This window comes from Lactuca virosa, chromosome 1 (assembly GCF_052849685.1).
Source record: "Lactuca virosa cultivar CGN04683 chromosome 1, Lactuca_virosa_CGN04683_v6, whole genome shotgun sequence".
In the NCBI taxonomy this organism is placed as follows: Eukaryota; Viridiplantae; Streptophyta; class Magnoliopsida; order Asterales; family Asteraceae; genus Lactuca; species Lactuca virosa.
Window position 1 is genome coordinate 80,155,628 of NC_136426.1, and position 16,907 is coordinate 80,172,534.

Sequence of the window (16,907 nt, forward strand, 5' to 3'; positions counted from 1 at the left end):
TCTCTCTTCTCGTTGAGTAGACAACGAACCATAGCTAGCGACTCAACTAGCGAGTCTTAAGGGAATGGTTTAACATTGCTTGGCACTCTTTTGGCGAGAGGGGTGGCGAGGCCACTCCCTCTAGCCTTATGGTCATTTTCTCATAATAATATGGTATTTTAGGTTTGTTTAGTATTTTTTTAAATATTATATTTTGTGAAAATTGTGATAACATTAGATCTCGTCCAACATAGATCAATTAATGCTACTCGATTACATTGAAAACGGTGTTCATATGGAAGTTTAAGAGTCTATCGGTTAGTACTTACTCTAGCTAGATGGCGACGTTTGAGATCGTTAGAGCTTAGAAGACATCTCAAAGCAGACCTCAAAAGTAAAAATATAGCGAGTTTATAATCTCACTGCCACTACTCACTTTCCAAGTTAGTCGTGGCACGTCCTCCAACTCATTTCTTCAAGTTCGTCCCTCCAGGCTTCTTATTAAATCTTGTAAGCATTTCTGTGCATCATATACGTACAGCTTGTACATTTTTCACTTACAAGTAATTAATGTGCATAGTTTTCCAATATTCTTTATACATATATATATATATATATACCCCTTCTTCTCGGATACACATTATGCTGTATATACGCATTAATTTTACAGTCGATTTCAAGCTCTTTCTTGACGAACTTGAATGGCAAGAGATGCTCGTAAGCGATACTGAGACGTGGGCGTCATTATTGTGAGAGAGAATGGAGTACAAGAGTTTGAGTTTATTGTTTTAAAAAATGAAGGGTGCATGGTGTTTGACGTTATGGTGTTTGAACAATCTACATGCGAAAAACATTACCCAAATCTATTTGACGAGATGGAAGGAGAAGAACCTCTGACAGAATCTGAAACGATCGGTACACATAGTAAGCAGACTATGCTTCATACATAGCTTGTACAGTTTATTATGGTAATTTTTTTTCCATATAGCAGTTAATTCATGGGTTGTTGCTTTAATTTTGGTCGACATTATTGTTTTTTGAAAGGACCGAAGAAGGTAAAAAAGCGAAAGAGGAACGATTATGCATATGAAGACGAAGAAATACCTCAAGTTGGTAGTGGTTGTTTCATTGGCAAAATGACACCTTATGTTTTTAATAAGTCAAGATTGGTTAGTCATCAACCTCATCATAGGTCAAATGAGATGCTTTTCAACTTTAATTTAATATGATTAATGTGTGTATAGTACTTAAATTAAATTTTGATTACTTGAACACGATTTTATGGAAAACTACTATTGGAAAAGCTTTTGTGTTAACCCCGTAATAACATTAATCATATATACACGTTTCTACAGCATGTTCCAGTTAAATTTGCAAGATCAAAAGGATTGATTACCCAGAGGATACACAGACAAGTGTATCTAATGGATGATACACGAAGAACATGGCCAGCAACACTCACGAAAACGAAAACAGAGCTTTGTTTAACTGGTTGGCACGAGTTCATACTAAAAAATCACATGAAAGTCGGAGACGTGTGTAGGTTTGTGCTTGTTAAAAACGGAGAATTACCTGTTTTCAAGTGCTATAGTATGTATCTTTCTTTCCCTCTTCATACATAGCTATGTAAATCCCCTTTAAAGCTCACATGATTTGCTTGCTTATTCAAGATATAGGAAAGAATTTAGTGAAAAATCATATTCAAGTAAAGGAGACTAGTTCGACTCTTAACAATCACCCATACTTCATTTCAAATCTGAAGCCTACTAGCTTCAAAAGATCATTTCTGGTAATTTTTAGAACCCATAACTCTTAAGGTAAACGAAATAAATTTTACATATTCATTTTAATCACTTACATATTGCGGTGCTTCTAATTTCAGTATCTTCCTGTTGACTTTTGGATACCAAATCGTTTAAAAGCAGGGGAAATAATTCTTAGAGGCAATAAAGGTCGATCATGGAAAGTTGAACTGAAGAAAGCTAATGAGAGACTTTTATATCTTGGATCCGGATTCACACCTTTTCTAGTTGCCAATGGAATGAAGGAAGGTGATGCATTCAAGTTTGAGCTTGTCGAGAAAGAGGAGGACAAGCCTCCAATAGTCAACTTAATGTGTACGTTATTTTCTTTAATTTGGATTTAGTTTTTTCTATTCTTTGTATCGATTTAATTAAAAAATATGTTTATACTCTCTCGTCTCAAATTAATTGTCCACTTTTGACTTTTGAAATCTTTTTTCTTTAACTTTGACCTTAAATAATTTTATTTGTGTTATATATTACTTGATAAAATTTATAACAATAGAAAGACATTTAAAATACAATCAATTCATATATTTTGCATCAAGTATTATCTATCAAAAACAAAAAATATTTAAAGTCAAAGTTGAAGAAATAAAAATTTCAAAAGTCAAATATAGACAATTAATTTGGAACGGAGGTAGTATTATATTTAAACGATCCAAGGCTAAAATTAACAAAAAAAAAAATTATAAAAGCAACCCGATTAAATTCCACAAACAAGCAAAATTTACATGAAAGGAAGGTTCCATTCTTTGTGAAGATGGTCGACCATACTTCGCCGGTGAATTGAAATCCTACAACATAAGACAATCGATTCTGGTAATTAAATTTAGTTAACTCATCTTTATAAGAAAAGAGGGAATGAACACTCACAAAATTTTGAATTGCCTTAAATAACTGCAAATGCCTAATTTTATTGCATTTAACAATTCTGAAAATTTCGTACTAAAAATGGTGGTTATTGTAGTATCTGCCAAGCAGGTTTGCAAAGTCGAATGGATTAATCAATCACAAAAGGATGACTCTTAAAAATGTTGAAGATGAAAGGTCATGGACCGTGGATTTAAAGAACCATAAGAACTCTAATTTCTACTATATAGGAGGATTAGGTTGGAAAGATTTTAGGGTTGCGTATGGACCGAAGAAAGGATATCATTACAAATTCGAGTTGGTCTACAAGGGGGAAAAGCCCATCGGAAACTTTTACATTAAAAAAAATTCGTTGAAGCTACTAGACTTCTTTGATGGGTATAAGTTCGTCAAGCTTTAAAACTTCCTTTCACATTTAACATTTGCGTTATAAAAAAGACTCTAATCATGCTCTTCTTAAACATAATTTGCTATCTGTCTTTCATGAAGGAGCAATAGAGAACACTACTAGAAAACTGGTTGATTTTAGATGGCTCGGAAACTCACTTTAGGGACATATTTAAACCTAAAAAATTTGGTTGAAAAGCATGGGTATTTTCTACGGAAACTAGTATTGAGCGGTTAAATTTTTCTTTGAAAAAATTTATATGTGTATCCTTTGATTGTTAGCCCCCTCAAAACTAATATACAAACTAGTTAAAAATCATGCCTAAATAAGGGGAAAATGTCTCTAAAAGAGGGTAATGTAACACGTCAATGAGTAAATTGGTGGAAAAGAGCAACATAAAACAATATACAAAATAAAGTCAAAGAGGTAGAAAAGAAAGTAGAGGATTAAATAGCCCAAGAGAAGCTTATATGTAATCATGACCGGTCACCGGAAAATAGAGTTATCAGTTTACCGTCGTTGTTGCGCCCTTGCTCTATGTCGATATCCCCCTCGCGGTCGTCGTGTGTAGCCATCGCTGACTTGTTAACAATGACCACGAGATCCGCAGAGGTGGATCGCTATAATCCTCTTAGGAACCATTGAAAACGGGGTAAAATCTGAAAAATGGCAGTCAACTACCAATTCCTCAGAGATATTATAGATCCGCAGAGGTATACAATGGATCTGCAGAGCCACCACTACGGAACCATTATAGCCACGAAATTTTTTTATCATTTAGTGGTGCCACGTCATTTCCTCAGTATTGTGCATCGTTCCTCCGAGGATTAAAGGAATCCGCAGAGCCCTCTCTGCAGATCTTGTGGTCATTTTCCAAAACTCAAAATTTCATGGTTAATTTCTTAAAACACCCTCTAACTTTTGGTTATTTCATTAGTTTTCTCAAAAAGAAATAGGTACACACCCTCTCTCCTCCTAGGGTAAATATTCGTAATATAAACAGACAAATTGACTATATATTCACTCCCTTATATGGGTAAAAGTAATTATACATCATGATGTCATAAAAAGTTTATGATAGAGTTACAATATTTTCAATAATGTTATTTGTAATAACTTTGAATATTGTTATTTTATGTAGTTATGTTGATTAACTTATTATAAGTAATTAATTTGGTTGTTAATCATACTATATCGGTAAGTACATATGTTTTTGTTTGTATTATTTAGTTTAAGGATTCTCGTATAAGCTTTTTAATTCACAACCCTAATAAGGAAATATTTTAATTGTTATTATTTTTTTTCATTGTGTTTTTAGCTTGTATTATTGTCAAAATAACTAATTGTTTGGCAAAACTTATTTGATAATTGCCATTTTATTTTGTTGTTTGTTACATGTTAGTCAATTTCCTTATTGAGTATCCATAAACATGAACAAAAATATCCACTGTAACATAGTGTCGATATGTAATAACTTTGAAACAAATTAAACATTTTTATATAGTTTTCGTTTGAAGTTGTGGTTTCGGCCCCCCAAAATCTAATGTATGTGTTCCGCCCGTGCTACACTCACTACTATTTATAAATATATATGCTAAAAATTGTCAACTTATGTACCTTAGGATATTAAGAAGGAAAAATTGATAGAATATGAGTAAGATATATTACCAGGAGCGACATATCTGATTGTTCCTTTTAATCCAAGTGAATTGGTGTAGCTAGAAGAATCATGTCCACTGCTAGAAAATAGGGGGTTTTCCTATAGAAAATAGATACGGAAAATTTTTGTAGCTAATTAACTACGGAATCGCTACGGATCATCTACAAAATGGGATGCCCTAATATACTAACGGAATAGGTACGGACTAGCGACGAAAGAAAACAACTACATAACAGCTACGAAATACCGACGGATTCATAATTTCCATTATTATTATTATTACTCCCATTATTATTATTTTTCATTATTCGACTCTTAATTTTTTTTTGGATCAATTTTCTTATATATTTAAGACACGAACAATTAAAAATCATCTTAATAATACTATTAATAATAATATTTATAACCATCATAATAATATATAATAATTGTAACAAATGTGTTTAACACACAAACAAATGATTAAACGAAAAAAGCCTACGTTTAACACATCAATAAGGTGAAATAATCTATGTTTAATTTATAAATAATGAAAAATGATTATAATAAAGGGAAATATGCATATTTGTATGTGTATGTATGTATTTATGTATGTATGTATGTGTATGTATTTGTATGTACGTGTATGAGGGTGCGTATGTAAATGTATGTGGGTATGTGTATGTGTGTATGTATATGTATGTGTATGTGTGTATTTGAATGTGTAAGTGTATGCTTATGTGTATGTGTATGTGTATGCATGTGTGTGTATTTGAATGTGTATGTAAGTACATATGTGTATGTGTATGTGTATGTTTATGTTTAGCTATGTGTGTATGTGTCTACATGTAAGGATGAGATTTAAAACCGGAAAACCGGAACCAGAATTGGACCAGAACCGGAACCGTTAGAACCGGAATATATAGAACCGGTTTTGGTTCCGGGTTTAAAAATTGGCTTTATCCGGATTCCGGGTAATCCGGGTTTGGTTCCATCGGGTCTAGGTAAACCGGGTCTAAGAACCGGAACCACTTTTAGGGTTCGGAACCGGTTTCTGTGAAACGTTTAAAACATGCATATCTCATACGTTTTAACTCGGATTGACATATGGTTTTTTCCAACGTGTAGTTTAGAGTTTGTAGATGATTTTAGACTATAAATTTGTCATTTTTAGTTTTATATTTATTGATTTACAGTCCCCCAAAGTTGAGATATAAAAGCTGAAAGTTTTTAGTTTTTCAGCTTTTTTGTGTTCTGTGAAAGTTTTAAAACATGCATATCTAATTCGTTTGAAGTCGGATTGATATGCGGTTTTTTTCCAACTTGTAGTCTAGAGTTTGTACATGATTTTAGACTATAAATTTGTCATTTTTGGTTTAATATTCAATGACTTATAGTCCCCCGAAGCCGGGATATCAAAGCTGAAAATTTTCAACTTTTAAGTTATTTGTTTTTGTACTTTGTATTTTGTGAAAATGTTAACACATGCATATCTCATTCGTTTAAAGTCGGATTGACATGTGACATTTTCCAGAGTGTATTTTAGAGTGTGTAAATGAATTTAGACTATAATTTTGTAAATTTGGGTGTAACATCCCAAAATTCAAGACCAAAAATTTCATTTGTAATATAAGAAAACACTTAATAACTTTGTCCCAAACATTGAAAACATTTCATTTAAAATAAATATCAGAGTCTAATCCCAAAGATCACGTAATGCGGAATAATATGGGTGAATGTGTTGCGATCATCCCGAGCTCCTTATCTGAAAACTAAAGGTATCTGAAACCAAAATTGTAAACCATAAGCACGAAGCTTAGTGAGTTCCCCAAATACCACATACCATACATATCAACTGGGCCATACATGTCACACATACTATGAGCCATACATATCAATCATATATCAAATAAGTTGTTATGTGCCGTACATAGTCTTGCTGTTATGCCACGGGCCGCCACGTGGTCTTTCTTGCCAAGCCGGGGGCCACCCCCTGGGTCTTACAGACAAGTGCCAAGAGCCGCCTCCTGGTCTTCCATGCAAGTATCACAAAGACAACTAGCATACATACTACTCTACTTAGCTAATGAGCATAAAATGTGTCAAGAGCCACCTCCCGGTCTTTCATACATATTGCCTAGGGCTAACCCTCGGGTCTTCCTACCATACATAATAACATACTGTGTGCCAGGAGTCGCCTCCTGGTCTTTCATGCATAATGCCTAGGGCTAACCCCCGGGTCTTCCTACTATACATAAACTAAATGGGCCAGCATTGTGGCCGTAGACCCATACACACAGTGAGGAGACTCACCTCACAAGCTGACTGCCGAATCCCGCGAATAAACCCCTCGCTGCTAGCTGGCAGATCCCTGAACTGCTAATCTCTCGACTCCCCGAGCCACTGATCATCATACAACTTAGATAAGTCCGGGATTCTTATAACTTAACCATAAGTCCTCACTGGCGTAGAAGACCACCCCCCTCACATACTCTTGTCTAAATGCCTTCATAAGTCAAACTAGGTCAACCTTGGTCAAAGTCAAAGTCAACAGTTAAAGTCAACGCTCCGAGTTGACTCAACTTGTCGAGTCACCCCCTGACTCGCTGAGTTACCTTGTTACTCCTAGTCACGAAAACATAAACCACCTTGTCGACTCCCTCCTGTACAGAATCGGGACAAACCAACTCAACTCGTCGAGTCCCTCCATGGACTCGTCGAGTTCCTCAGTCTGTTGGGCGTTCTTAATGGATTAAGCCCCTACTCTTCAGATCTAATCTTCCTACTTCTCATATAAACTGAAAATGTCCTTTTAAGCGTAAAGTTTCCAGCTTTACTCGTTAATACTCTCACTTAATGGCTATAACTCAAACCCTAGTCCTTTAAGACTTAGATCTTGATCCAAATTTCACCGATAACTCATGGGGTTGTAGATCTGGACTCTAGGGGCAAGAAATCACGTAAAGCTTTAAGATTTATCTGCATGCATGGCCTTTTGGAGCTAAAAAGACCAAAATAGAGGCTTAGAGGTTGCATGGGACTTCCATGCCATAAAGTTGGCACCTTTATGCCATGAAAGTCCCTCTAGACACTAGATCTGAAGAGTTCCTTTCTTGGGACGTCCAAATCCCAAGAGTCAAGCTTCTATGACCAAAACCCACTAGAAAATGTGCTAAGAAGATCTAAGTACTCAATGAGGAAGGTGGAGACTTTCTTACCTAGAAATGATGAGAAAGGCAAGATGTTTCTGGATCTACTAGCTTCTTCTTGATTCCCCCAAGCTTCTCTTTCCTTCCCAAGCTTCAACACTCACAAGAACACTCAAAAATTGATCACTATAGTATTAGGGTTCGAGATCTAGGGTTTGGACAATGGAGGCTGGAAAAATAGGGCTGAAAGGTGGGGAATAGGATGCTTAAATAGGGTACAAAACCCGGATTTAGGGTTTTCCAAACCCAGACCAACTCGTCGAGTTGGTCCTCCCCGACTCGGCGAGTAGGTCCTTCCACCCGCGTCCTTTATTTGCTTCTACTCGTCGAGTTATCTTCCTTGGACTCGATGAGTAGACCTTCTTTACTTGGGGTTTTTATTCTTTTAATTATCCTTCTAGATTCCGGGTGTTACAACTCTCCCCCACTTAAACTAGACTTCGTCCTCGAAGTCCTCTGTAGTTACCTATCTCAGATACTCCTCACGCGTCACGCCCTCGGCTTCCGCTATCTATCCCGGACTAACTGATGCTTCTCATGGGACACTGTAGTCACTCCGAACTAGCCTGAATGCCCGCAACAATTTTTATACAACACATAACCTTGTATGCTCGGTCCGATCCCCGAAAGGACCGCTGCACTTGACATCCTGAGGGTCCAACCATTACCCTGCGCAGTCGATGGCCTTCCCAAGGCAACTGTACAATAACGACAAAACCCTCTTCTATTTCTATGAAGGATAAATGCTCCATCGCAACTAAAACCCAGCCACTCCCAGTGCCGGTCATTTTGTCGTTACCCACTGAATGCTTCCACGCTGACTGGCTACTAGTGAATGCTACGGCTATCCCGCAGTCTTACAATACTTTCCACACTAACTCAACCGCTGACCATGGTCTTCCGCTGACTACATATCCGAACACACCAAAAGTCGAGCATACATACACGATCTAATATCCCAAACTGAACTCATGTCCTGACTGAAATCCCCATCCTGATTTCTTACGACCTGCTATCAACCATCACGAGAATGCGATCTCAATGTTGGCAAGTTTGCCGAACTTCCAACTTACACTACCCTCACTCCATACAGATGCTTGGGCCACCTTTCTTCCTGGCATGGGTGCGAAACTTATCGCAGTTTCAAAACTGTTCCTGCTTCTGTTTACATGATTGTTTCTCCCCCACTTAGATTTGACTAAGTCTTCACGACACGTGAGAGTTGGAGGATTCTCATTATTTCTTTCCTTACACAATAGACACACTGACTACCAACGCTTAACCTTGCTAGCGATCCATTACTAGCCCACTCCAAACACCGCGCAATTACTGAAGACTAGATGAACAGTTGCCGAAATCCTAATACTGATGGCCCCAAATGCTTAGCCCGATGTCCCATTCAACCTTGAAGTCCAATTAGCCAATGATCAAAGCACTTCTTCAGTGATAAACCACTTCCCTTAACGCTTCCAAAAGCCATCCCAAGTACAAAGACTGAAACCACCGTATCCTGGCGATGGTGGATAACCATCCTGCTGAACCTTGGCCATGGACCTTCACGTAATGCCCCTGAACCGATTTCGAACCTAACCAAGATAACACTGAACCCTTCCAAACCAGAAAGGGGAAAATAACCTTACACTAACTACTAACAATTATCGGTATGAAATTGGCATATGACATTTCTTGAAAATATAATCCAAATACAAGCAGAGGGATAAACCCATAGGTATACTATTCTCAACCAATGCGAGGAAATAAAATCTCTAAGTACCGATAGAAATGAACAGAGTAAAAGGTATACATACCTACCACATGGCCTACTAGAATCCTGATCTTCCTTGTCTGTCACCGCAAATCCCTACTCTCTCGTCCATCAGTAATCCTCAAGGTAGTCGGGACAGACGCACTCCATGCTCCTTCTTTTATCATCGGGCAGTCGGCCTTCTTGTGGCCCACCTGGTCGCAGTGAAAACACAATGGGCTTGCTCCCTGAGGGCAATCCCTGCTGAAATGACCGACACTGCCACACTTGTAGCAGCCTACACCACTAGAACGACAAACTCCCTTGTGCAGTTTCCTGCACGTGCTACACAGATTCCAGTCCTTTTGACCTCTCGCATGCTGGTCAGAATTCTTGGGTCTCTTCCCGGGGCCCTCCAAAATGTGCACCTGATTTGACTTCCTCTTCTGAATGTGCTCCAAATCAATCTCTCGCTCTCAGGCTCTATAGATCACATCATTCAGGGTCTCGCACCCTGAAATACTCACAAACTTCCTGATGTCATCCCGCAACATGTCATGATACCTCACTTTCTTCATCTCCTCGTCCGTTACATACTGCGGTACCAATAACACCCTCTCCCAAAACTTGGCAGTGATCTCTGCCACAGTCTCTGTAGTTTGGCGGAGATCCAGGAACTCTTGCGCCAACTGCTGTACCTCGATCGTTGGTGCAAACTCAGCTCGGAACGTGGTCGAGAAAGTCATCCCACGACATAGCATCAACTGCATCATCACCCAACTCACTACCGACCTCTTCCCACCAATCACGTGCTCGATCCTTCAACAGTCAGGAAGCATATATGACCTTCGCCTCCTCGGGGCAAAAACTCATCCTGAATGCGTTATCCATATCTGCTAACCACCTCCTACTAATAATGGGATCCCTCTCCCCATGAAACGTAGGAGCTCCACAAGCACGGAACTCCCGAAAAAGTCAGTGTGCGAGCTCTAATGATAGCCATCACCTCCGTACGAAATGCGCCCAAGCGCTCATCCACTATCTCTGAAACACAACGATAAATCTCTGATGAAATGAACTCTCACAACTGCTCGCTAATCGGCTCAGCATCTGCACTTGAGCCAGAACCCGAACCTGGACCATCTCCCTGAGAGCTCATCTCCAACTTAAATACGACATTCCAAAAGTCAAAACATAACCAAGGGTCCTTTCCCCATAAGCTTCTTAGATTTTCCAAGACTCTCACCGATTCGAGTATGGATCCTGTGCTTTCAGTAGTGCGGGCCCAATACTACCTGCCACACCTATCCATACTTTCCTCAACAATCATCCCGAATCCTCTAAGTCACTTTCTCAATAAAAGCACCAAAACTCACTACACCGCACCGCTAGGCTTAATGAAGCATATCCTAGGATTTCCTAGGTTCCTGAACCCACCCAGTCCTCAGCTGCTGAAAGACTTTTCATAATGCCAACTAACTACTACATGAATATCATCACATGTATCGAGGCTCGGATAATCCTTCAAGTAAAGGACTCATCCTTACAACGATTAGACTCAGACGAGAGCTGCACAATAGGGTCAAATCCAGCACTCTGAGATTATTCAACCCTCGTCACATGTGACTTAACGTATTCATCTAATAGCTAATTCCCATCACTCAAACTCTCACAAAGCACAGAGCAAGCAACATTCAGACAAACGGAAAATATAACCAAACAACCCATTATATCCTCTTATCAGGAATCTATACTAGCATGTAATTCAAAGGCTCATACAATCAGGCATAACCTAAACAGGCTATCCTACCACTGTTTGATCAGTTCTAGCATGCAATTCTACAAACTCATATAAACATACAAAGGCATCTTTTCTAGATCCGTAACTCTAATCTAGCATGTGAATAACGTAATCATATCATATCACATAACAAACATGTATTAGTATTTTGGGAACCACTTACTTGAGCTCGGTCGATTGCACGCATCACCACTTTTTCTCTTTTTAAAATCCTTTTTATAAAAATGATTCTTTTTTTTTTGAAAATTTTCATACCGGGTACTCAGTTTGAGTTCAGACACACTCGAAAGTATGTCCGAATCCTTCAAACCAAGGCTCTGATACAAATTTGTAACATCCCAAAATTCAAGACCAAAAATTTCATTTGTAGTATAAGAAAACACTTAATAACTTTGTCCCAAACATTGAAAACATTTCATTTAAAATAAATATCAGAGTCTAATCCCAAAAGATCGCGTAATGCGGAATAATATGGGTGAATGCGTTGCGATCGTCCCGAGCTCCTTATCTGAAAACTAAAGGTACCTGAAACCAAAACTTTAAACCGTAAGCACGAAGCTTAGTCAGTTCCCTAAATACCACATACCATACATATCAACTGGGCCATACATGTCATACATACTGTGAGCCATACATATCAATCATATATCAAATAAGTTGCTATGTGCCGCACATAGTCTTGTTGTTATGCCACGGGCCGCCACGTGGTCTTTCTTGCCAAGCCGGGGGCCACCCCCTGGGTCTTACAGACAAGTGCCAAGAGCCGCCTCTTGGTCTTCCATGCAAGTATCACAAAGACACTAGCATACATGCTACTCTACTTAGCTAATGAGCATATAATGTGTCAGGAGCCACCTCCCGGTCTTTCATATATATTGCCTAGGGCTAACCCTCGGGTCTTCCTACCATACATAATAACATACTGTGTGCCAGGAGTCGCCTCCTGGTCTTTCATGCATAATGCCTAGGGCTAACCCCCGGTTCTTCCTACCATACATAAACTAAATGGGCCAAAATTATGGTCGTAGACCCATACACATAGTGAGGAGACTTACCTCACAAGCTGACTATCAAATCCCGCGAATAAACCCCTTGCTGCTAGCTGGAAGATCCCTAAACTGCTGATCTCTCGACTCCCCGAGCTACCGATCATCATACAACTTAGATAAGTCCAGGATTCTTATAACTTAACCATAATTCCTCACTGGGGTAGAAGACCATTCCCCCTCCCCATCACATACTCTTGTCTAAATGCCTTCATAAGTCAAACTAGGTCAACCTTGGTCAAAGTCAAAGTCAACGCTCCGAGTTGACTCAACTTGTCGAGTCACCCCTGACTCGCCGAGTTCCCGTGTTACTCCTATTCACGAAAACACAAACCAACTCGTCGAGTCCCTCCTGTATAGAATCGGGACAAACCAACTCAACTCGTCGAGTCCCTCCATGGACTCGCCGAGTTCCTCAGTCTGTTGGGCCTTCTTAATGGATTAAGCCCCTACTCTTCAGATCTAAGCTTCCTACTTCTCATATACACTGAAAATGTCCTTTTAAGGGTAAAGTTTCCAACTTTACCCGTTAATACTCTCACTTAATGGCTATATCTCAAACCCTAGTCCTTTAAGACTTAGATCTCGATCCAAACTTCACCAAAACTGCAAGATAACTAATGGGGTTGTAGATCTGGACTCTAGGGGCAAGAAAATCACGTAAAGCTTCAAGATTTATCTACATGCATGGACTTTTGGAGCTAAAAAGACCAAATAAAGGCATAGAGGTTGCATGCGACTTCCATGGCCATAAAGTTGGCACCTTTATGCCATGAGAGTCCCTCTCGACACTAGATCTGAAGAGTTCCTTTCTTGGGACTTCCAAATCCCAAGAGTCAAGCTTCTTGGATCAAAACCCACTAGAAAAGGTGCTAAGAATATCAAAGTACTCAATGAGCAAGGTGGAGACTTTCTTACCCAGAAATGATGAGAAAGGCAAGATGTTTCTGGATCTACTAGCTTCTTCTTGATTCCCCCAAGCTTCTCTTTCCTTCCCAAGCTTCAACACTCACAAGAACACTCAAAAATTGATCACTATAGTATTAGGGTTCGAGATCTAGGGTTTGGACAATGGAGGCTGGAAAAATAGGGCTGAAAGGTGGGGAATAGGATGCTTAAATAGGGTACAAAACCCGGATTTAGGGTTTTCCAAACCCAGACCAACTCGTCGAGTTGGTCCTCCCCGACTCGGCGAGTAGGTCCTTCCACCCGCGTCCTTTATTTGCTTCTACTCGTCGAGTTATCTTCCTTGGACTCGATGAGTAGACCTTCTTTACTTGGGGTTTTTATTCTTTTAATTATCCTTCTAGATTCCGGGTGTTACAACTCTCCCCCACTTAAACTAGACTTCGTCCTCGAAGTCCTCTGTAGTTACCTATCTCAGATACTCCTCACGCGTCACGCCCTCGGCTTCCGCTATCTATCCCGGACTAACTGATGCTTCTCATGGGACACTGTAGTCACTCCGAACTAGCCTGAATGCCGACAACAATTTTTATACAACACATAACATTGTCTGCTCGGTCTGATCCCCGAAAGGACCGTTGTACTTGACATCCTGAGGGTCCAACCATTACCCTGCGCAGTCGATGGCCTTCCCAAGGAAACTGTACAATAACGACAAAACCCTCTTCTATTTCTATGAAGGATAAATCCTCTGTCACAACTGAATCCTAGCCACTCCCAGTGCTGGTCATTTTGTCGTTACCCACAGAATGCTTCCACTAACTATGTCTAGATGTTGAACGCTCAACTCTACGTGTAAACCAAATAATCCTTCAAGTAAAAGATTCGTCCCTGCAACTGTTAGACTCAAACGAGAGCTATGCAACAGAGTCAAACCCCTTACTTTGAGATTATTTAATCCTGCTGTGAACGACTTTGTTGGGTTTTAAGCACTATAACACTCCTATGGTGCACATGCAACCCTAGATGCTTTGGATCTATGTTTTCTCTAATTATACATGCAATTTTAATTTTCCAAAGCATACATCCTAACTAGCATACAATGGAGGATATAAATTATAAAGCTCATAGTTAGATGAATACCTCTAGATGTAGTTGTAGTTCTTGGCCGTTCAAGAGCTTAGCACCTCAAGTGTGATGCCTCAAATGGTTCACAAACACCATGAACAAATGAGGACTTTGAGAGAGAGTATAGACTCTAAAATCATTTATGATTCTCTTAGAATACATAGGTGTAACCGATTTTGGCTAAGGGATAACTTATATATAGTGTAGGATTCCAAGAGTCATGGGTAAACCCTAATCCATACACTTGGGTTATGGTCCAAATCTCATGTGGGCTAACTCTTCATGGATACTTACATAAAACTCAGCTCAACATGGATCAATAGCCCGAACACTATATATATCACTGATTTACATAATCAGTCCCCGTTTATTTAATTAGTCTCTTTTAATCACTAAATTAATTCCAAATTAATTCTTAATCAATACTAATCAAATATTATGATTTCATATTAATATATTATACTTGTAATATATTAATAAATCATAAATAACCTCTTTCTCAAATATCCATCCTATCAGATTGTTCTGGTGAAGGCAACCCAAATGGACCATGCTACTCTCGGGTCAAGTACATACCAATTATAGTTATGGGCTTAGACACCTAATCCAACAGTCTCCCACTTGGATAAGTTTAATAACTATTATTGCAAGTACGACTCCAAATTCCCGACTAGCAATCGTAGCTCTCAAAAACCGTTGTCGAACTCTGACCTAGTCAAATGACGCGTCTGTAACACCCAGAATCCGAAGACCAAGAAAGGAAATAAAAGCCCATAGTCAAAGGAGTCAACTCGTCGAGTCCAAGGAGGAACTCGACGAGTCGGAGCGTGACCCGTATCGCGGATTAAGTGACCGACTCGGCGAGTCGGGGAGACTGACTCGACGAGTCTGGTCTGGGTTGAGAAACCCTAATTTCGGGACTTGGCACCCTATTTAAGCATCTCATTCTCATTTCTAGGGTTTCATTTATAGCCTCCATTGTCCAGAGACGAAACCCTAGCCTCCAAACTTCATTCTTGAGCTTGTGTGAGAAGATTAAGGCTCTTGGTGTGCATCTTGAAGATTGTAGAACAAAGGGAGCAAGGAAAAGAGTATAGATCCAGAGTTTGGGTGACATTCCAGATCATTTTAAGGTATAAAGCTTATACCTTGATTGTTAATCATCTAGATCCTTTTTCTAGCTTATCTTTTGTTACATTTGGACCATTCCCAAGTGGAATCCGGGGGATAAGCCTTGGAGGATGGATTGGACATTAGATCTGGACACTTTTGAGCTCTAGAAGCTCAAAGTTGTTGGCTTTATCTAGCTAAGGCTCCATGTCTTGACCTTGAACTTCTTATTACCTTGGATTTGGTGTTCTAGCCTCATAACACCTTGCATGCACGTAAAGTTAGCAACTTTACGTGCAATGCTAGCATAAGGAGTCCAGATCTATGAGTTAGGAGTGTTGGAATAGACTGAAATCGACATAATAGAGTTGTCTCAAGATGGACTCGGCGAGTCAGTTCTTGGACTCGGCGAGTCGGGTCGCAAACCCAAACCCTTCTGTTTATGATACAGATCAGTGAGTGGAGTTAGTAAAGGATTCAGCCAGTCTATGTCCGTGATGGACATGAATATCATGGTACTCGACGAGTTCAAGGAGGAACTCGGCGAGTCCAAGGCAATCTTCTTAGCTGATGAAGATGGACTCGGCGAGTATTAGAACAACTCGGCGATTCGGTTGAAGATAGTCCCGAAGCGTTAGATAAAGGAGAACTCGTCGAGTTCTCGCTAGACTCGACGAGTGGAGTCGAGGTTGTTTGGGATTTGAAGAGCATGGACTCGGCGAGTTGGTAGAACAACTCGGCGAGTCGAGTCAACTGGAAGGTTGACTTTGACCAGGACCTTGACCAGAGTTGACTTAGTTGACCTCTGGAGGACAGTTTAGGCTAAGTTCTATTATTTGGTGTTGGTAGTTCAGTGAGCTAGGAGAGCAGCGCTTCGGAGAATAGTCGATTAGCAGCCAGAGGATTATCAGCAGAGTTGAGCAGTACATGTGAGTTTCCTTCCAGTAGGAACATGTCTACGGCCACAATGCCGGCCCGTTTAGTTAGCAGTAGTTCCGGACTTCGGTCCGATGCAGTAGTTCAGTGTGCTTGATGTCTTTGTGATTCAAGTATGTTTATGTGTTAGTTAGTCCGGACCTCGGTCCGATGCAGTATGCAGTATATGTGTTTATGTTGGTAGCTATGATTATGTTATGCTATGTTCAGTTAGTCCGGACTTCGGTCCGATGCAGGGGGCAAGGCCCCAGTTAGTCCGGACTTCGGTCCGATGCAGGGGGAAAGGCCCCAGTTAGTCCAGACTTCGGTCTGATGCAGGGGGCAAGGCCCCAGTTAGTCCGGGCTT

The 16,907-nt window shown here is 39.8% G+C and overlaps 1 protein-coding gene across 1 annotated transcript; it reads left to right on the forward strand.

The window, feature by feature from the left end:
* The first annotated feature begins 800 nt into the window (after positions 1-800).
* Positions 801-2,125, forward strand: LOC145115810 (B3 domain-containing protein REM10-like). Its single transcript, XM_079052166.1, has 5 exons — positions 801-894; positions 1,024-1,148; positions 1,335-1,569; positions 1,656-1,768; positions 1,862-2,125. The coding sequence occupies exons 1-5, from the start codon at positions 801-803 to the stop codon at positions 2,123-2,125; spliced, it is 831 nt and encodes a 276-aa protein (XP_078908292.1).
* The last annotated feature ends 14,782 nt before the right edge of the window (positions 2,126-16,907 follow it).